This window comes from Salmo salar, chromosome ssa01, assembly GCF_905237065.1.
Source record: "Salmo salar chromosome ssa01, Ssal_v3.1, whole genome shotgun sequence".
NCBI classification, from domain to species: Eukaryota; Metazoa; Chordata; class Actinopteri; order Salmoniformes; family Salmonidae; genus Salmo; species Salmo salar.
Window position 1 is genome coordinate 17,919,369 of NC_059442.1, and position 22,375 is coordinate 17,941,743.

A 22,375-nucleotide genomic window follows, 5' to 3' on the forward strand; every position below is an offset into this window, starting at 1 on the left:
CTCTCTCATTGTAGCTGCTGCCAACCCCACTCTCCCTCTCTCATTGTAGCTGCTGCCAACCCCACTCTCCCTCTCTCATTGTAGCTGCTGCCAACCCCACTCTCCCTCTCTCATTGTAGCTGCTGCCACCCCCACTCTCCCTCTCTCATTGTAGCTGCTGCCAACCCCACTCTCCCTCTCTCATTGTAGCTGCTGCTAACCCCACTCTCCCTCTCTCATTGTAGATGCTGCTAACCCCAGTCTCCCTCTCTCATTGTAGCTCCTGCTAACCCCACTCTCCCTCTCTCAATGTAGCTGCTGCTAACCCTACTCTCCCTCTCTCATTGTAGATGCTGCCAACCCCACTCTCCCTCTCTCATTGTAGCTGCTGCCAACCCCACTCTCACTCCCTCATTGTAGCTGCTGCCAAACCCACGCTCCCTCTCTCATTGTAGCTGCTGCCAACCCCACTCTCCCTCTCTCATTGTAGCTGCTGCTAACCCTACTCTCCCTCTCTCATTGTAGCTGTTGCCAACCCCACTCTCCCTCTCTCATAGTAGCTGCTGCTAACCCCACTCTCCCTCTCTCATTGTAGCTGCTGCCAACCCCACTCTCCCTCTCACATTGCAGCTGCTGCCAACCCCACTCTCCCTCTCTCATTGTAGCTGCTGCTAACCCTACTCTCCCTCTCTCATTGTAGCTGCTGCCAACCCCACTCTCCCTCTCTCATTGTAGCTGCTGCTAACCCCACTCTCCCTCTCTCATTGAAGCTGCTGCCAACCCCACTCTCCCTCTCTAATTGTAGCTGTTGCCAACCCCACTTTCCCTCTCTCATAGTAGCTGCTGCTAACCCCACTCTCCCTCTCACATTGCAGCTGCTGCCAACCCCACTCGCCCTCTCTCATTGTAGCTGTTGCCAACCCAACTCTCCCTCTCTCATTGTAGCTCCTGCTAACCCCACTCTCCCTCTCTAATTGTAGCTGCTGCCAACCCCACTCTCCCTCTCTCATTGTAGCTGCTGCTAACCCCACTCTCCCTCTGTCACTGTAGCTTCTGCCAACCCCAGTCTCCCTCTCTCATTGTAGCTGAATCTAACACCACTCTCCCTCTCTCATTGTAGCTCCTGCTAACCCCACTCTCCCTCTCTAATTGTAGCTACTGCTAACCCTACTCTCCCTCTCTCATTGTAGCTGCTGCCAAACCCACTCTCCCTCTCTCATTGTAACTGCTGCCAACACCATTCTCCCGCTCTCATTGTAGCTGCTACCAACCCCACTCTCCCTCTCTCATTGTAGCTCCTGCTAACCCCACTCCCTCTCTCATTGTAGCTGAATCTAACCCCAATCTCCCTCTCTCATTGTAGCTGCTACCAAGCCCACTCTCCCTCTCTCATTGTAGCTCCTGCTAACCACACTCCCTCTCTCATTGTAGCTGAATCTAACCCCAATCTCCCTCTCTCATTGTAGCTGCTGCCAACACCATTCTCCCGCTCTCATTGTAGCTGCTGCTAACCCCACTCTCCCTCCCTCATTGAAGCTGCTGCTAACCCCACTCTCCCTCTCTCATTGTAGCTGCTGCCAACCCCTCTCTCATTGTAGCTGCTGCCAACCCCACTCTCCCTCTCTCATTGTAACTGCTGCCAACCCCACTCTCCCTTTCTCATTGTAACTGCTGCCAACACCACTCTCCCTCTCTCATTGCAGCTGCTGCCAACCCCAGTCTCCTTCTCTCATTGTAACTGCTGCCAACACCACTCTCTCCCATTGTAGCTGCTGCTATCCCCAATCTCCCTCTCTCATTGTAGATGCTGCTAACCCAACTCTCCCTCTCTCAATATGGCTGCTGCTAACCCCACTGTCACTCTGTCATTGTAGATGCTGCTAACCCCTCTCCCTCTCTCATTGTAGCTGCTGCCAACCCCACTCTCTCTCTCTCATTGTAGCTGCTGCTAACCCCACTCTCCCTCTGTCCATCCATCTAACTGCAAACCTCATTCCACCGCCACTCTTTCTCAATGTCTTCAATCTCTTTCTTCCTGTCTATCCTCTCACCTTTACCCTTTTTTTCCTTTCCTCTGGACCAGGGGTTGCCTAGCCCTGCTATAGACTGGGCTTTCTATGTGTGTGTGTGTGTGTCTCACCCAGCAGTGCGTTGCATCCCCGTTCATCGGGCAGGAACCTGCGGTCGACTGCACACACCAGCAGGGTGTCTGGTGCGCCTGCAGACAGGGCCCCTACCAGCAGGAATCCTGGGGGCACGTCTTGAGGCTCTGACACCAGAGAGGATAGACGCAGGTCTCTACCCGCCTGGCAGAATCCTAAGAAGGACACACACACGCACACATAGGTAGGCACACACACCCACACGCATGCACACACAAACACACACAAACTGTTAAACAGTGTTACCCTGACCTGTTACCAGACAGACAGAGATCTCTTTCCACCAGACAGAAGCCTAAGCAGGCCAGGTGTCACGTCCTGACCATTGTAAGATGTGATTTTCTATGGTAGAGTAGGTTGTGTTTTTCTATGTTTTCCTTTTCTATGTTGAAATTCTAGTTTTTCTATTTCTATGTTTTTTTTGGGGGGGTTGATCTCCAATTGGAGGAAGCTGGTCCTCGTTACCTCTGATTGGAGATCATATTTAAGTAGGGGTTTTTCTTCCTGGGTTTTGTGGGTGATTATATTTTGAGTAGTGTTTGTTTCTCTCTGCGTTACGGTTTGTTGTTTTGTTATTTCAAGTGTTTGGTGTATTGCATTTAGTTTCACGGTTAATTAATAAAGATATGGAACTACGAACACGCTGCGCTTTGGTCCGATCATTTGAACAGCCGTGACAGAATCACCCACCACAAAAGGACCAAGCAGCGTGCCCAGGAGGAGCAGGGATCCTGGGCTCGGGAGAAGAGAGAACGGAGGACGTCCTGGACCTGGGAGGAGGTAATGGCAGGGGACAAGACCCTGCCATGGAAGCAGGTGGAAACGGCGAAAGCGGAACGGCGACGCTATGAGGAGCTAGCCCAACGACGGAAGCCCGAGAGGCACCCCCCCCAAAAAAATGGGGGTGGGGGCACACGGGGAGTTTGGCAGAGTCAGGGTGGAGACCTGAGCCAACTCCCCGTGCTTACCATGGGGAGCGAGTGACTGGGCAAGCACCGTGTTATGAGGTGATGCGCACTGTCGTTAGGGCGCACTCACAGGCCGGTGCGATCTGTGCCCGCGCCTTGCAGTTGTCAAGCTGGGTTGAGCATCCAGCAAAGACAGCCTTAAGCTCCAGACCTCCAGTGCGCCTCCACAGCCCAGTATACCCTGTGCCGCCTCTCCGCACTCACCCTGAGGTGCGTGTCATCAGCCCGGTGCCACCTGTACCGGTCCCACGCATCAGACCTCCGGTGCACCTCCACAGCCCAGTACATCCTGTGCCTGCTCCTCGCACTCTCCCTCCAGTGCACTTCCACAGCCCAGTACGTCCTGTGCCTCCTCTCCGCACTCACCCTGAGGTGCGTGTCAGCAGCCCGGTGCCACCTGTACCGGTCCCACGCATCAGGCCTCCAGTGCGCCTCCACAGCCCAGTACGTCCTGTGCCTCCTCCCCGCACTCGACCTGAGGTGCGTGTTACCAGTCTGGCGCCACCTATGCCAGTCCCACGCATCAGACCTCCAGTGCGCATCCCTAGTCTGGAGCCTCCAGCGACGCTCCCCAGTCCGGAGCCTCCAGCGACGCTCCCCAGTCCGGAGCCTCCAGCGACGCTCCCCAGTCCGGAGCCTCCAGCGACACTCCCTAGTACGAAACCTCCAGCGGCGGCCTGCAGCCCAGAGCCTCCAGCAATGATCTACAGTCCGGTTCTTTCGACGACGATCCACGGTCAGGTGGTAATAAAGCAGAAGGATCAGCGGGTGGAGCGGGGAGTACGCCCCGAACCGGAGCCGCCTCCTCTGCTGGAGGTTAAGGTTATGTGGACTGCATTTGAGCCGCCATAGACAATTGTCACCCTCCCTTTTGTTTTGTGGTACTGTCACGTCCTGACCATAGTAAGATGTGATTTTCTATGGTAGAGTAGGTCAGGGTGTGACAGGGGGTGTTTTGTGTTTTTCTATGTTTTCTTTTTCTATGTTTAAATTCTAGTTTTTCTATTTCTATGTTGTTTTTTTGGGGTTGATCTCCAATTGGAGGCAGCTGGTCCTCGTTACCTCTGATTGGAGATCATATTTAAGTAGGGGTTTTCCTCCTGGGTTTTGTGGGTGATTATATTTTGAGTAGTGTTTGTTGTTTTCTCATTTTCAGTTATTTGTGTATTGCAAAGTTTCACGGATTTAATAAAATGTGGAAGTACAACCACGCTGCACTTTGGTCCGCTCCTTTCGACAGCCGTGACACCAGGCAGCGTAAGACAGTGAGGGGGTAGAGCTGAGGGAACCGTGTATTCGTACCGTCCGTGGTGCAGCATCCCTCTGGCGGGGGCTTCATCTTGTACGGGATGGGAGGGCTGTTGGACTCTGAGCCATCTTCCTCCTCCTCATTCTCTACCTGGCCTACTGACACACACATGCTCATTACAGAGTGTTATAACACACTCACACACACACACTCACACACAAGTGCGCACACCAGGGGAGGCTGCTAATAATTGCTGGAACAGAGCAAATGGAATGGCATCAAACCATGTGTTTGATGTATTTGATACCATTCCACCTATTCTGCTCCAGTCATTACCACAAGCTCGTCCTCGCCAATTATGGTGATAACAACCTCCTGTGGTGCACATATACACACACAAACACACACATGCAGCACACACACACACACACACACACACACACACACACACACACACACACACACACCGTTGTGCAGGGTTGGCTGCTTTGCCTCCAGGTAGAGCTGTGAGAAGACAGGCCGTGGCACCACAGTGTTGGAGCGGAGAGAAGCCTCGATGGAGTTATGAAGCACCTCCTCAAAACGCGTGGTCCTCAACTGGCCTGCATACGAGTTCCCCATCACACCTACACACACAGGATTAAACACACACAAGTTCAACATGACCTTGTACATTACTGCTAACAGTTTGACATAACCCACCTTACACACACACACATGCACACGCACATGACCACACTCATCCAGAGTAATCTCTCTCTCAATAATACATATGGCGCTGTTGTCACTTCATCTGTCACCTAGGGCAACCTTTGTGGCACGTCATACTTCCCCCTATCAATACTTTGACAGGGTGAGAAGGTGAGCCAGTAACTAAAACCCATGCTGGACACCATCCTTTTCAGGTCAGTAGAGCAATATGAGACAGACACAAAGATCAGCGCCAGAAGCAAAATATCTTTAAGAAACTGAACCCAGAAAGAAAAAATAGATAAAAAAACATAAACATTCTAAACACATCAAATAAATGTAATTTTCTTCATGTGATTTTCTATGTTGACAATGCTGTGAAGAAAACTTCCTGAAAGTGACAGTTGATTGGTTCCTTCAGTAAAACTGTCTTTGAAATGTCTTTTTTTGTGTGATGGTAATATTTACTGTTCACTTTTTATTGTTTATTTCACTTTTGTTTATCCATTTCACTTGCTTTGGCAATGTAAACATGTTTCCCATGCCAATAAAGCCCTTTGAATTGAATTGAAAGGTGGGAGGAGAGAGAGAGAGGTATAAAGGAGATGGACCCACTGGTTGCCCTCTAAGTTACAGAGAGCTGGTAGTCCCACCCACCAAATTACCAGCTGTGAAACAGGGAAGGGACTCAGGGGGTATGCTAATTTGTAATAGAGGAGACCTAACTCACTCTATTAAATTAATCAAAACAGGAGCATTTTACAAAAGGAAGGAAATTATCTCAACAAATCAAAATGTCCTCCTGTATGCTACTTATATCCCCCCACTAGAATCCCCATACTTTAATGAAGACAGCTTCTCCATCCTGGAGGGGGAAATCAATCATATCCAGGCACAGGGACATGTACTAGTCTGTGGCGACCTAAATGCCAGAACTGGACAAGAACCTGACACCCTCAGCACACAGGGGGACAAACACCTACTTGGAGGTGACAGCATTCCCTCCCCCATATGCCCCCCTAGGCACTACTATGACAATATACCAACAAAAACGGGTCACAACTCCTGCAGCTCTGTCGCACGCTGGATATGTACATAGTCAATGGTAGGCTTTGAGGGGACTATTACGGTAGGTACATCTATAGCTCATCTCTTGGCAGTAGTACTGTAGACTACTTTATCACTGACCTCAACCCAACGTCTCTCAGAGTGTTCACAGTCAGCTCACTGACACCCCTATCAGATCACAGCAAAATCAAAAAGTCTACTTGAACAGAGCAATACCCAATTATGAGCAGTGGAGGCTCCTCAGTGAAATTTCATGAAAATAAATATTGTGAAACACTAAAAATTTATCCTTTTTAGATAAAACTATACTAAATATATGAATATGTCACCAAATAATTGATTAAAACACACTGTTTTGAAATGAAGGTCTATAGTAACTTCAACAGCACTCTCTGGATAGAGCCATGGTGTAGCCGGAGGACAGCTAGCTTCCGTCCTCCTCTGGGTACATTGACTTCAATACGAAACCTGGGAGGCTTGTAGGCCTCACCCCCTTCCATAGACCTACATGATAATGATGACCTCCAACCAATCAAAGCTTTTGCAGTATGAACTGACATGTTGTCCATCCAATCATAGGATTAGAATCAGAGAATGAACCTAGTGTGTTGTATTGGGTTTATGCCGCAGAGCATTATGGGGGGGTCGATGTGTTGAGAAGCTTGGTGAGTTGGTGACAATATTGAATAGAGATTGAAAAGTGATAGTTGAGCATTTTTGGGATATTATTCAATTCAAATTAGTTTCTTCAAATTAGACGTGACGGAGGAGGTAGACTATACATTGTTTTCTTGGTTTTAGAACTTTATTTTTGTGTCCAATTAGTGCAATTTATTTCAATGTGCCTTGCTATCCTCAGTAGCAGTAGCTAGCTAGCTACCTAACAGCTCGAGTGTGCAGTTTTCGCCGCCAATGCCACTGAAAATGTTGTTTAATTTTTATTGAAGAACCCCTTTCATTCTCTGGGGTACGCAGAACAGATGCAATTTAAAACCGAGGGTCGACCTCTGCCTGATCAGTTTCATGAAGAAGGATGAAAAGGTGAGGGCGTTCAATTCCAATTGGTATAAAAAGTACAGCTGGTTAACAGGGAGCATTTCATCAAGCCACCCGTATTGCCTTGCCTGCTTTTTGGAAAATCTGAGCCTTGGGCGGAAGGGGGGTACAGTGAAATAAAGAACATCAATCGTTCAGCTAAACGGCAAAACAAAAACAGGGAGCATATAAATGCCCACATCAGATTCAAGCTTCTGGGAAAAAGCTGCATCGATCATGACGAAGGTCTGTGTATTCAAACTGCGCAACACAAAGAGAAAGTAAAAAGACACAGGGATGTTCTCTAAAGTTCTGCTAACAAGTGCAACTACAAGGAGCTTGCAGTGGTAATCGCACGTTACGGTGCTTTACTTGCTGAACATATGGAACTTCGACTATTTTCTGGGATGTCAAAATCAATTCATAATGATTTGATAGCTTCCATCGCATCATCCATTGAAAGTTAGGTTAAAGAGAGGCTGATGCAGCACATTTTTTTCATGAGCACTCAAGTAGGTATTTATTTAGCAAAGATAATAACACTATCACTCCAGACAGACCCAAGCAAAAACTCATTCCATAAATGTTGCAGCAGCCTAGGCTACACCTTAACAGAGATCTGACATGCTGCATGGGATGAGAACAAGACTATTTTTCAGTCTGATCAACTGTAGACTGATAATAGCAGCTGCATGCAGCCTATGCGCCCTGTCCATCTGGTCAGCATTAACAAATTGGTAACGTTATGTATTTATAGTCCATTTGTGTGTCAGGAGAAAATGGGAATGTGATCAAATGTGGTTTATATTAAAACTTGGGCTGGCTAGGCTGCCTATACGTTTTCAGTCCCAAATGATTAACTGGAATGAATCTATAAACATAATAGTGAGTAGGGGACAGCGAGGTATGTTGTCACCCTTTACACTCTGTCTAACATTTACTGGGCACAATACATCACAATGGTATAAATGTCATACCAAATGAAAGGCACATATTTTGTATTCATTACATCTTCATATCTTATTTCAGTACGGAGTTGTAGACCGTGAAATAGAGAGTGAGCACTTGTGACAATTTGCCCCATCAGTGGGTAAATTGTCAAACTACTTCGGGTAAATTGTCACATTGGATTATCAACAAATAAGAACACTAATTAATTAATTGTGAATATTGATGTTAACTTCAAATTCAAAACCAAATTCAACTTCATTAAAGACCTCAAAATAAAAAAAATCATGCCTAGAGAATCTGGCAAATCATGCCTTTCAATCAAAACAATAATGCTGGCAGAGCACACATTAATTAAGTAGCAAGCATGACCTCTTTACTTTGAACTTAAAATCAAACGTTCTCTGGCATGCACATAGATCCATGGTAATTGTTGGAATCAGAATGTAATGCTGCAGATAACTTTCTTAAATGTTTAAAGTCTTAACAAAACAGATGTGGTGTTTAAACACACTAATGCACAGTTTTGTAAAAGCCTATACGACGCACATCCGTATCTGACTAATCAGACTCATCTTCAGAGTTACAGTTCTGGCACACATAAATTGTCTGGCCTGAGGTGCAAGCATCATGGGCCCATTTGTTGCATCTCACATACTTCACCCAAGTCTCCTTTGGAAGGCTGTTTAAAAATGGTTCCACACAGATGAGGCAGAAGCACTCCTCTTTCATCTGATGATGACTCTTCTACGATTTCTTTTTTTTTAGCTGGCTTCTTGTTCTTTGTAGATCCAGATTTTGACTCCCCCCTTGCTTCCCTTTCTTCAGAAATAGCATTTTGCTAGACTGTGCCTTATTATTTTCCATTTCTAGTGCCTGCTTCACTGGTGTGTCAGTTAGAATTGTGATTTTGCGCCGTTTTCTTCCTTTGCAAGCTGGTTTTCGGGGGCCAGCTTTTGGATATGGCCGGATGTCCTCTGGAGTTGGTAGTCCACTGTCAGCAATGGCATTGCTGGGCAAGGGTGAGCTGGTGCTAGCATAAGAACTGGCCAGGTCTGTGTCTGAGCTTGTGCTAGGCAGGGCTGGAATGGTGCTGGGGCCTGGCAGGGCTGAAATGGTGCTGGGGCATGGCAGGTTGATGTTGGGGCCTGGCAGGGCTGGAATGGTGCTGGGGCCTGGCAGGTTGGTGCTGGTGGCCTGGCAGGGCTGAAATGGTGCTGGGGCATGGCAGGTTGGTGCTGGGGCCTGGCAGAGCTGGAATGGTGCTGGGGCCTGGCAGGTTGGTGCTGGTGGCCTGGCAGGGCTGAAATGGTGCTGGGGCATGGCAGGTTGGTGCTGGGGCCTGGAAGAGCTGGAATAGTGCTGGGGCCTGGCAGGTTGGTGCTGGGGCCTGGCAGGACTGGAATGTTGCTGGGGCCTGGCAGGGTTGGTGCTGGGGCCTGGTAGGGTTGTGTTCTGAATGGGGCGATCTGTAACGTAGGATGACGCAAACTTGGTTTCCAGAAATGCATCCCTGTTGTAAGGTAGTACCCCAGCCACCCTAAAGCCAGCCTGAATGTTCAAGGGGGTTGCAGCCAAAGAATAGGCGATTGCCACAATCCCAGGAATGTCATAAATTGACATTGTCTTCCCAGGATTATTCCTCATCCAGGCATCACACGCGGTATTGATGTGCCTCTTTAGCGGCCCGTAGACAGACCTGTCTAAGGGTTGAAGCCAATGAGAGCAATGGGGTGGGAATGACAGCATAATTATGCCATTTTCTGTCCATCAATGGACAGATTAGACTTGTGGTTTTGTCCAAAAGGAGTAAACAGGGCTTCTCCTTTGAGAAGTTCATATGCTCAACGAAATGTTTCAGGAAGTCAACAAAGTGCACATCTTTCATCCACCCAGAGGGATTTTCCCCTCCTTTGCTGCCAGGTGGCCCATTGATCAGGAAATGATTGCGGAAGTTGACATGGGGGAATATAAAATATGGAGGTATACTATTCCCTGTGGCTGAGACAGCACAGGCCAGTGTGACGAGGGTTCCCCTTTCAGCAGAGGTCAGTGACCCTACTTGTTTGAATCCACGTCTGCCTACCACTTTGTCATGTTTATGTACAGTGGTCACCCCAGGTTCATCGACATACCATAGGTCTCCTGGTCCAAACTGATATCTCTGTAGCACTTCTGCTACATTGTCGAAGAAAGCATTAACATTTTCTCTGTTGAAGCTACTTCCCTGGCAAGGCTAGTTGCCTCTGGCTTTCTCAGCGACAGCATTGGGTGCTGCTTTAAGAAGCCTGTAAACCACTCCAAGCTGGCCTTTTCTTTTTCTGCCCATGTTGACACGAACTTCAGCTGGTGTGCCACAGCAAACTGGTAGGCAAGTCTTCTGACCTCAAAAAATGTCTATCAGAAAACTGAAGAAAATTAACAACAATGACAAATGGTTTTATGAAGAAATTGAGAAACTTATCCAACCAAAAACATAGAGACCCAGAAAACCTGAGTCTACGCCTTCACTATGGTGAATCACTAAAACAATACAGAAATACACTACGGAAAAAGAATGAACATGTCAGAAATCAGCTGTAATTGAAGAATCCATAGACTCTAGCAGCTTCTGGGAAAATTGGAAGACACTAAACAAACAACAACATGAAGAGTTATCTATCCAAAATGGATAGATGGATTAACCAGTTCTCAAATATTTTGGGCCCGAAAACAAAGTACAAACAGCAAAAACATATACATGATCAAATACAAATCTTAGAATCAACTATTAAAGACTACCAGAACACACTGGATTCTCCAATTACATTGAATGAACAACAGGACAAAATACAAACCCTCCAACCCAAAAAGGCCTGTGGTGTCTGGAGAAATAAATGAATGGTTCCAACGCTGTAGGAGCTGTATCTAATTCGCTTTGTTTTGGGACAAACCGGATAACTCGGGAGTTCCAATGCGGCAATATTCCAATGCGACTATTATAGGCTTGAGGTGGCTTCTATGATCACGAAGTTTGCCAGCCTATGTAAGAAACTGGGAAAAACGCAGAGTGGAATGTTTACATTTTCTATGCCGGTGGCTAGACGGTGTTCGCGCTTGTTGGATGCATCTCCGCCTTGTCGTTTGTCGTTATCCGACTGGCCGGTGTTGCCAGAAGCTCCCTAATCTAATAGCGGAGTCGAATGAGCACAGCAAGTCATGTCACGTGCCGTGGAAGCGAATGACAGTGTCCTCCCATAAAGCAGTCTACACTTCCAACGAGAGGCCTGTAGCGGATACAAATAACGAATAGTTTCACCGTCCTGGAGCCTGATCTTCTTATACATTCGTCGCTGGGGGTGCCTGTGTCTGCGGCTGCAGTGCATGCTACTACGATTTTGAAGTCGACGTCGGCAACCTTCTGTCTCTGCTCTGGATTGAGCGGGGCTTCTTCATCTGTTGGAGGCCTGCAATAGGTGCCGATAGCAACAGGCTCAAGTTATCTTGCCTCTCGCCCGTCCATAAAGGGTTCTCCGAATCCTTCTCGCCAGACATTATTTAGGGCAGCTCCATGGTAAGAAATTTGACCGTTCCTGGTGCAAAAACAATGTCCTATCCCAGAGCTCGAGTAAATTATATTACTAAGCTGCTCCCGAATGTACTACATCAGGAAATGGAAATTGATTCTATCGTAGTCCATGAGGATTTTATTGACATTATGAAGGGCAGCTCTGAACAGTTGAAACTGGATTTTAAAGAGCTGATTGACTGCTAGACGCTAACAAAATAACCATCATATCTGGCCCTGTGCCATCTCTGAATTGTGTCATTGAACGCTTTAGCAGAATTCTTTCTCTTCACAACTGGCTACGTGATTATTGCAGCTCAATGGGTGTAACTTTTGTTGACAATTTCGATAACTTTTGGAAACAATACCCGTTTTATAAGGAGGATGGGATCCACCCAAATCATTTGGGTTCCTGGATCTTTTCACAGCATTATAAGGCTCCGTTGAAACAATGACTTATCAATGACCCAAGCCCAGCTCAGCTAATCCCTACCATTGTGACGCAGAGTTGTCATAATGCTTCAGCAAATGTACAATATACCAGGGGCATTGGTAGACACATTGTAAGTAAACTAATTTATGTCTCTCTAACTGCACTGAATGCCTCTGCTGATCCTACAGCTATTGTATGCAGTAATCATGTGCCTATGAAACAGATTTATACTGTTAGCACTGAGCCGGTGTGCCCTAGGAGGAAGTTCATTGTGTGCAGCTCACCCTGCTCTAACATAAATAACATGAGCATTTCTAATTCTGCTAAATTTCCCAGTAAAGGAATAAAAACAAGTAAGCATCCCAGAAGAAAAGTGCTAAAAATAGCCCACGTTAACATACAGTACAAGTCAAAAGTTGGGACACACCTACTCATTTTACTATTTTCTACATTGTAGAATAATAGTGAAGACATCAAAACTATGAAATAACACATATGGAATCATGTAGTAACCAAAAAAGTGTTAACCTCACTAAGGTAGGGGGCAGCATTCGGAATTTTGGATGAAAAGCGTGCCCAAAATAAACTGCCTGCTACTCAGGTCCAGAAGCTAGGATATGCATATAATTGGTAGATTTGTATAGAAAACACTCTACAGTTTCCAAAACTGTTAAAATAATGTCTGTGAGTATAACAGAACTGATATGGCAGGTGAAAACCTGAGGATAATCCATCCAAGAAGTGCCTTTATTTTGAAATGCCTGTTTTTCCATTGAAAGCCTATCCAACATACAAAGACTTATGATGCAGTTCACGATCTCTATGGCTTCCACTATATGTGGCCAGTTTTTAGGCATTGTTTCAGGCTTTTACTCTGAGGGAGGAACACCACTTTCAATTTCCAGACATGAGTCCAGCGCGTGACCGGGAGCGCACCTTTCTTGTTTCTCCTTTTCTATTGACAAAGATATTGTCCAGTTGAAATATGATCGATTATTTATGACAAAAACAACCTGAAGATTGATTATAAACATCGTTTGACATGTTTCTACGAACCTTTATGGTACTTTTTTGATTATTCATCTGCATGCTGTGACCACGCTTTGTTCCAATGGATTACTGAACAAAACGCACAAACAAAACGGAGGTTTTTGGATATAAATAGGGACATTATCGAACAAAACAAACATTTACTGGGTAACATGGAGTCTTGGGAGTGCTACCATATGAAGATCATCAAAGGTAAGTGATACATTTTATCGCCATTTCTGACTTTTGTTACTCCTCTTCTTGGTTGCTAACTGTTTGTAATGATTTGTCTGCTGGGCGCTGTTCTCAGATAATCGCATGGTTTGCTTTCGCGGTAAAGCCTTTTTGAAATCTGACACAGCGGTTGGATTAACAAGAAGTTTATCTTTAACCTCTTACATCTAGACGTTCCGCTAGCGGAACACCTGCTCCAATATCCAATGATGGGCGTGGCGCAAATTACAAATTCCTCGAAAATCCGAAAACTTCCATTTTTCAAACATATGACTATTTTAACCATTTTAAAGACAAGACTCTCCTTTATCTAACCACACTGTCCGATTTCAAAAAGGCTTTACAGCGAAAGCAAAACATTAGATTATGTCAGCAGAGTACCCAGCCAGAAATAATCAGACACCCATTTTTCAAGCTAGCATATAATGTCACAAAAAACAAAACCACAGCTAAATGCAGCACTAACCTTTGATGATCTTCATCAGATGACACTCCTAGGACATTATGTTATACAATACATGCATGTTTTGTTCAATCAAGTTCATATTTATATCAAAAACCAGCTTTTTACATTAGCATGTGACGTTCAGAACTAGCATTCCCACCGAACACTTCCGGTGAATTTACAAATTTACTCACGATAAACATTCACAAAAAATATAACAATTATTTTAAGAATTATAGATACAGAACTCCTTTATGCAATCGCGGTGTCCGATTTTAATATAGCTTTTCGGTGAAAGCACATTTTGCAATATTCTGAGTAGATAGCCCGGCCATCATGGCTAGCTATTTTGACACCCACCAAGTTTGGCACTCACCAAACTCAGATTTACTATAAGAAAAATTGGATTACCTTTGCTGTTCTTCGTCAGAATGCACTCCCAGGACTTCTACTTCAATAACAAATGTTGGTTTGGTTCCAAATAATCCATAGTTATATCCAAATAGCGGCGTTTTGTTGTGCGTTCAAGACACTATCCGAAGGGTAAAGAAGGGTGACGCGCCCGGCGCGTTTCGTGACAAAAAAATTCAAAATATTCCATTACCGTACTTCGAAGCATGTCAAACGCTGTTTAAAATAAATTTTTATGCAATTTTTCTCGTAAAAAAGCGATAATATTCCTACCGGGAAACCCTGTTTTCGTTCAAAGACTGAAAATAAAAACATGGAGTTGTCTCGTGCACGCGCGGCCAGTCTCATAGTTGTCAGATCGACCACTTGCCAAATGCGCTACTGTTTTTCAGCCATGGCCTGCAAAGTCATCATTCAACGTTCTGGCGCCTTCTGAGAGCCTATGGGAGCGCTAGAAAATGTCACGTTATAGCAGAGATCCCCTGTTTTGGATAGAGATGATCAAGAAGGCCAAGAAATAGTCAGAGAGGGCGCTTCCTGTTTGGAATCTTCTCAGGTTTTGGCCATTCAAACAGTTTTAGAAACTTTGGAGTGTTTTCTATCCAAAGCTAATAATTATATGCATATTCTAGTTTCTGGGCAGGAGTAATAATCAGATTAAATCGGGTACGTTTTTTATCTGGCCGTGAAAATACTGCCCCCTATCCATAACAAGTTAAGCTGGTGTATAACATTTGTATCTTTTATGTATGTTTATTATGAGAATATCTGTTTTGTTGAGTTTCACGCTCTGCAATTTCACCGGATGTTGTTTGAGACAGTGGATTACTGAACAAAACGGACGTTTTTGGATATAAAGAGGGACTTGATCGAAAAAAACTAACATTTATTGGGTAACTGGGAGACTTGTGAGTGTAACCATATGAAGATCATCAAAGGTAAGTGATTAATTTTACCGCTATTTCTGACTTTTTTTACTCGTCTACTTGGCTGGTTACTGTTTGTAATGATTTGTTTGCTGGGCGCTGTTCTTAGATAATCGCATGGTTTGCTTTCGCCGTAAAGTCTTTTTGAAATCTGACACCGTGGTTGGATTAACAAGAAGTTCATCTTTAAACCGATGTATAACACTTGTATGTTTCATGAATTTTTATGAGTATTTCTGTTTTTGAATTTGGTGCTCTGCAATTTCACTGGATGTTGGCCAGGTGGGACGGTAGCATCCCACATCCCCTAGAGAGGCTAAACAAATCAAAATATGTTTTATATTTGAGATTCTTTAAAGTAGCCACCCTTTGTATTGATGACAGCTTTGCACACTCTTGGCATTCGCTCAACCAGCTTCACCTGGAATGCTTTTCCAACAGCATTGAAAGGCAGTTCCCACATATTCTGAGCACTTGTTGGATGCTTTTCCTTCCCTCTGTGGTCCAACTCATCCTAAACCATCTGAATTGGGTTGAGGTTGGATGATTGTGGATGCCAGGTCATCTGATACAGCACTCCATCAATCTCCTTCTTGGTCAAATAGCCCTTACACAGCACTGGAGGTGCGTTGAGTCATTGTCCTGTTGAAAAACAAATGATAGTCCCACTAAGCGCAAACCAGATGGGATGGCGTATTGCTGCAGAATGCTGTGGTAGCCATGCTGGTTAAGTGTGCCTTGAATTCTAAATAAATCACAGATAGTGTCACCAGCAAAGCACCCCCACACTTCACAGTGGGAATCACACATGCAGAGATCATCCGTTCACCTATTCTGTGTCTCACAAAGACATGGCGGTTGGTACCAAAAATTTCAAATTTGGACTCATGAGTCTAAAGGACAGATTTCCACTGGTCTAATCTCCATTGCTCGTGTTTCTTGGCCCAAGCAAGTCTCTTCTTCTTATTGGTGTCCTTCAGTAGTGATTTCTTTATAGCAATTCGACCATGAAGGTCTGATTCACGCAGTCTCCTCCTGCTATAGACCACCAAGTGCTAACAGCCAGTATCTGAATAACGTGTGAAATGCATGATTATGTATGTGATATCAACAGAGAGGTATATTTTTTGAGTGATTTCAATATTGACTGGATTTAATTAAGCTGCCCACTCAAGAAAATGCTTCAAGTTATCAGTCAACCTACCAGGGGAGTTACAAACAGCACAGGAATGAAATAATCAACATGTATTGATGACATCTTTACTAATGCTGCAGAAATTTTCTTGGAAGCAGTATCCAGATCCATTGGATGTAGTGATCACAATATAGTAGCCATATCTTGGAAAACCAAAGTTCCAAAGGCTGGGCCTAATATAGTGTATAAGAGGTCATACAATAAGTTTGTAGTGATTGCTATGTTGTTGATGTAAATAATATTTTTGGTCCGTGGTGTGTAATGAGGAGCAAACAGACACTGCACTTGACACATTTATGAAATTGCTTATTCCAATTACTAATAAGCATGCACCCATTAAGAAAATGACTGTAAAAACTGTTAAATCCCAATGGATTGATGAGGAATTGAAAAAAATGTATGGTTGAGAGAGATGAGGCAAAAGGAATGGAAAATAAGTCTGGCTGCACAACTGATTGGCAAACGTATTGCAAATTGAGAAATCATGTGACTAAACTGAATAAAAAAAAGAAGAAACTACACTATGAAACAAAGATAAATAACATAAAGAATGATAGTAAAAATCTTTGGAGCATCTTAAATGACATTTTGGGGAAAAAGGCAAACTCAGCTCCATCATTCATTGAATCAGATGGCTCATTTATCACGAAACCAACTGAAATTGCCAACTACTTTAATAATTTTTTAATTGGCAAGGTTAGCAAACTTAGGCATGACATGCCAGCAACAAACGCTGACACTACACATCCAAGTATATCTGACCAAATTATGAAGACAAGCATTGTAATTTTGAACAAAGATTGTGGGGGCTGTTTTGTTAGACTTCAGTGCGGCTTTTGACATTATCGATCATAGTCTGCTGCTGGAAAAATTTATGTGTTATGGCTTTACACCACCTGCTATATTGTGGAAAAATAGTTACCTGTCTAACAGAACACAGAGGGTGTTCTTTAAGTAAAGCCAGTATTTGTGTTCTACTTGAGTAAAGCCAGTGTGTCTATGTATGCGGATGACCATTATCGCTGCAGTCTGCGCGAGGACGTCCGTCGGGAGTTGACCTGCAGAGACACCACCCTCATGTTCGACCAGCTGGTGGACCTGTCCATCCGTCTGGATAACCTGCTGGCTGCCCGCGGACGTTCAGATCGGGGTCTGTTGGTTTCATCCCCCCGCACTCCCTCTCCGATACCCATGGAGCTGGGATGGGCGGTGCGCAGAAGGACCGGAGGGGGTTCCAGCTCGTGCACCATCTGTGGCCGCAGAGGTCACACTGCCGGTTGGGTTGGTTCCTCTGGGTATCGAGGCAGCAGGCAGGGCGCTCTGGCGTCACCCCAGGTGAGCGGCACCATTCTCACCCAGAGCCCTCTGTCGCACATATGTTTATGTATGTCACTTTTTCTGAGTTTTCCCCGCGTTCCCAGCAAAAGGCGCTTGTCGATTCAGGCGCGGCTGGGAATTTTACAGATCGATCGTTCGCCCATAGTTTAGGGATCCCCATTGTTCCCGTTGCTGTGCCTTTCCCCGTTCACGCCTTAGATAGTTGATCATTAGGGTCAGGGTTGATCAGGGAGGCCACCGCTCCTCTGGGCATGGTGACACTGGGGGGTCACAAGGAGAGAATTAGTCTCTTCCTTATTGACTCTCCTGCGTTTCCTGTGGTGCTAGGCCTACCCTGGTTAGCTTGTCATGACCCTACTGTCTCCTGGCCACAGAGGGCTCTCACAGGGTGGTCGCGAGAGTGCTCGGGGAGGTGTTTAGGGGTTTCCATTGGTGCTACTACGGTGGAGAGTCCAGACCAGATCTCCACCGTGCGCATTCCCCCTGAATATGCCAATTTGGCTCTCGCCTTCTCCAAAAAGAAGGCGACTCAATTACCCATCGATGGGGCGATTGCGCGATAAATCTCCTGGTAGACGCTGCACTTCCCAGGAGTCACGTGTATCCCTCTCACAGGCGGAGACGGAGGCTATGGAAACATATGTCTCCGAATCCCTGCATCAGGGGTACATTCGGTCATCCACTTCACCCGCCTCCTCGAGTTTATTTTTTGTGAAGAAGAAGGAGAGAGGTCTGCGCCTGTGTATTGACTATCGGGGTCTAAACCAGATCACCTTGAGGTATAGTTACCCGCTACCGCTCATAGCTACAGCGATTGAGTCAATGCACGGGGTGCGCTTCTTCACCAAACTAGATCTCAGGAGCGCTTACAACCTGGTGCGTATCTGGGAGGGAGACGAGTGGAAGACGGCTTTCAGTACCACCTCAGGGCACTATGAGTACCTTGTCATGCAGTACGGGTTGATGAATGCGCCATTAGTCTTCCAGGCCTTTGTAGACGGGATTTTCAGGGACCTGCACGGGCAGGGTGTAGTGATGTATATTGATGACATTCTGATATACTCCGCTACACGTGCCGAGCATGTGTCCCTGGTGCGCAGGGTGCTTGGTCGCCTGTTAGAGCATGACCTGTACGTCAAGGCTGAGAAGTGCCTGTTCTTCCAACAGTCCGTCTCCTTCCTAGGGTACCGCATTTCCACCTCAGGGGTGGAGATGGAGAGTGACCGCATTTCAGCCGTGCGTAATTGGCCAACCCCAACCACAGTAAAGGAGGTGCTGCGGTTCTTAGGGTTTGCCAACTACTACCGGAGGTTTATCCGGGGTTTTGGTCAGGTAGTGGCTCCCATTACCTCACTGCTGAACGGGGGCCCGGTGCGTTTGCAGTGGTCGGCTGAGGCGGACAGGGCTTTTGGTCACCTGAGGGCTCTGTTTACCTCGGCTCCCGTGCTGGCCCATCTGGATCCCTCTTTGGCGTTCATAGTGGAGGTGGACGCGTCCGAGGCTGGCCCCTGTGCCTTCTTCTCGAAGAAGCTCAGCCCGGTGGAGCGAAACTATGATGTGGGGGACCGGGAGCTATTGGCTGTCGTCAAGGCTTTGAAGGCGTGGAGACATTGGCTTGAGGGTTCTAAATACCCTTTCCTCATCTGGACTGACCACCGCAATCTGGAGTACATCCGGGCAGCGAGGAGATTGAACCCTCGCCAGGCAAGGTGGGCCATGTTTTTCACCCGTTTTGTGTTTACCCTTTCCTACAGACCAGGCTCCCAGAACGTGAAGGCAGACACATTGTCCCGGCTGTATGACACAGAGGAGCGGCCCATGGATCCCACTCCCATACTCCCCGCCTCCTGCCTGGTGGCGCCGGTAGTGTGGGAGCTGGACGCGGACATTGAGCAGGCGTTACGTGCAGAGCCCGCTCCCGTCCAGTGTCCCGCTGGGCGTCTGTATGTCCCGTCTGCTGTTCGTGATCGGTTGATCTATTGGGCCCACACATCACCCTCCTCTGGTCATCCTGGGATTGGTCGGACAGTGCGCTGTTTGAGCGGGAGGTACTGGTGGCCTACCATACATGAAGGGAACATTTTGGCATTTGCTGTATGGTTGATGAGAAAGTCCATATTGCAAATGTACGGTCCCTTACTAGACGTCCGCGAACGTTTGCACGTCGGGCCGTGCACCGGGGCTGGATCTTCCGGGAAGTCATCGAACGGAGTCTCTCGGACATTCGGTTTCCGTTTTATACAATTTTCAAATATTTGTCATTTTTCACCTGTCCCAGATTATACCACAAGAGGGCGAATGGAATCATATTGCAAATGTAACAAACATCACCAATCACGACGTGGCCTTTTCTCCTAAATGGATAGGACTTCGAAGACGAAACTTGGTGAGCATTGGTTTGGCATAATGGGCAGTTGGCCCCCCGAACAAGATGGAGATGAGGCCTCAACGCTTTTTGAGTTAAGGCCATTTTCATGGAGTTAAAGGTAAAAAATGAAAATAGAGCGATAATTTGACCGCTTCACGTCAAAGTACATGAATCTACGGTGTCAGGAAAAAAAGAACCAGACATTTATCTATCGTAATTTAACTTGTTGGGGATAGGGGGCACTATTTGCACGGCCGGATAAAAAACGTACCCGATTTAATCTGGTTACTACTCCTGCCCAGTAACTAGAATATGCATATAATTAGTAGATTTGCATAGAAAACACTCTAAAGTTTCTAAAACTGTTTGAATGGTGTCTGTGAGTATAACAGAACTCATATGGCAGTCAAAACCCTGAGACAAATCCTAACAGGAAATGGAAATCTGATGTGTGGAATCACTTCAAACCTTTGCCATTGAAACACACAGGGACTTATTAATCATTCAGCACTTTCTAAGGCTTCCACTAGATGTCAACAGTCTTTACAAAGTGGTTTGAGTCTTCTATGGTAGAAACTGACCCAAAGAGAGGCTTGGGAAGTTGGTCACAGGGGGAGGGCTATTACTACTATGACGTGAGCGCCCATGGGAAACCTTTTGTTCCAAAACGTTTAGTAAGACAATGCAATCGTCCGCCTTGAATATTATTGAAGCTCTGGTTGAAAAAGGCCCTAAAGATTTATGTTATACAACGTTTGACATGTTTGAACGAACGTAAATATATATTTTTTGCACATTCGTGACAACAAGTCCCGCGCGCTTCAGTACATTATGAGTAGCCTTCAGAACGCGCTAACAAGAAGGAACTATTGGGACATAAATTATTAACTTTTTCGAACAAAACTACATTTGTTGTGGACCTGGGATTCCTGGAAGTGCCTTCTGATGAAGATAATCAAAGGTAAGGGAATATTTACAATAGTATTTTTGATTTTAGATGGTTCCAAGATGGCGCTAACATGTATCGCCTAGCCTATTTTTCTGAGCATACCACGTTGTTTATTGCAAAGTGTGATTTCCCAGAAAAGTTATTTTTAAATCTGCCAATGCGGTTGCATTCACGAGATGTTAATCTATAATTCTTTGAATGACAATATTAAATTTTAACAATGTTTTCGAATAGTAATTTTGTAAATTGTAGCGCTGCTTCACCGGAAGCATTTGAGGGAAAATATTTCCTGAACGTCACGCGCCGATGTAAAATGCTGTTTTTATATATAAATATGAACTTTATCGAACAAAAAATGCATATTTTGTGTAACATGATGTCCTAGGAGTGTCATCTGATCAAGATTGTCAAAGGTTAGTGCTGCATTTAGCTGTGTTTTGGGTATTTGTGATGCATCTAGTTGCTTTGAAAATGGCAGTGTGATTTTTTTTGGCAGGGTACTCTCCTAACATAATCTAATGTTTTGCTTTTGCTGTAAAGCCTTTTTGAAATCGGACAACGTGGTTCGATTCAGGAGAGGTGTATCTATAAAATGGTGTAAAATAGTCATATGTTTGAGAAATTGAAGTTATAGCATTTATGAGGTTTTGTATTTCGCGCGACACGATTCCACTGGCTGTTGACTAGGAGACAGGTTAAGAGAAATCGTACAATGTACAATTGGTGATATTAAAAAAAATGAGGTTGTTTTTCAAAAAAGTTACAGATCCAGTTGCAGCGTGTTCAGATGAATCCGTTAAGGCGGCTTTCGGAGCTCTGCGAGATTTCTGTGATTTTCTGAAATAACACACACTCATTCAACCCTCTGTAAATAAGTCAGTTCTTAACGTAAAGACTTAAAACTCAATATTCTATAAGAGCCTAACCCAAGGAGGATGTCTTCACTTTCAGCTTCCTGTGTCAACCAGAAGTGCCTTAAAATGGTGTCATAAAGGCTGTTTCGAAGGGTTAAAAAGGTCAGATCTTTCCACAACTTCATATGTGTGATTAGGCAACCCTCATGAACTGTAAATCAGTAATTTCTCCCAACAGATGTAAAAAAAAGCTCTCTCACACACACACACACACACACACACACACACACACACACACACACACACACACACACACACACACACACACACACACACACACACACACACACACACACACAGCAAGGATGGAGTGACACAGTGCGGTGCTTCAAGACACACAGAGCCTGCAATGGCATTACCATTATCTCTAGGCTGTGCCGAGTTCAACGAGATGCCCCGCTTGACCGTAGCTCGCTCGGTCTGAGCGCAGCGACCTTGAAAAAAAGTAGGCCCAACATGAAGCCTGGCCCTAAATTTCAAGTGCTTT

The 22,375-nt window shown here is 45.5% G+C and overlaps 1 protein-coding gene across 7 annotated transcripts in view; it reads right to left on the reverse strand.

Moving 5' to 3' along the window:
* LOC106570236 (protein GREB1) overlaps window positions 1–22,375 on the reverse strand; it is a 96,906-nt gene that overhangs the window by 34,357 nt on the left and 40,174 nt on the right. For all 7 annotated transcript variants that reach the window (XM_045714792.1, XM_045714795.1, XM_045714802.1 and 4 more), the window contains exons 2-4: window positions 4,826–4,984; window positions 4,412–4,513; window positions 2,120–2,296 (exon numbers count right to left, since the gene is read on the reverse strand). In XM_045714792.1, coding sequence (XP_045570748.1) covers window positions 2,120–2,296; window positions 4,412–4,513; window positions 4,826–4,979 — 433 coding nt within the window. In that variant the 5' untranslated portion in view covers window positions 4,980–4,984. The remainder of the gene's footprint in view (window positions 1–2,119; window positions 2,297–4,411; window positions 4,514–4,825; window positions 4,985–22,375) is intronic.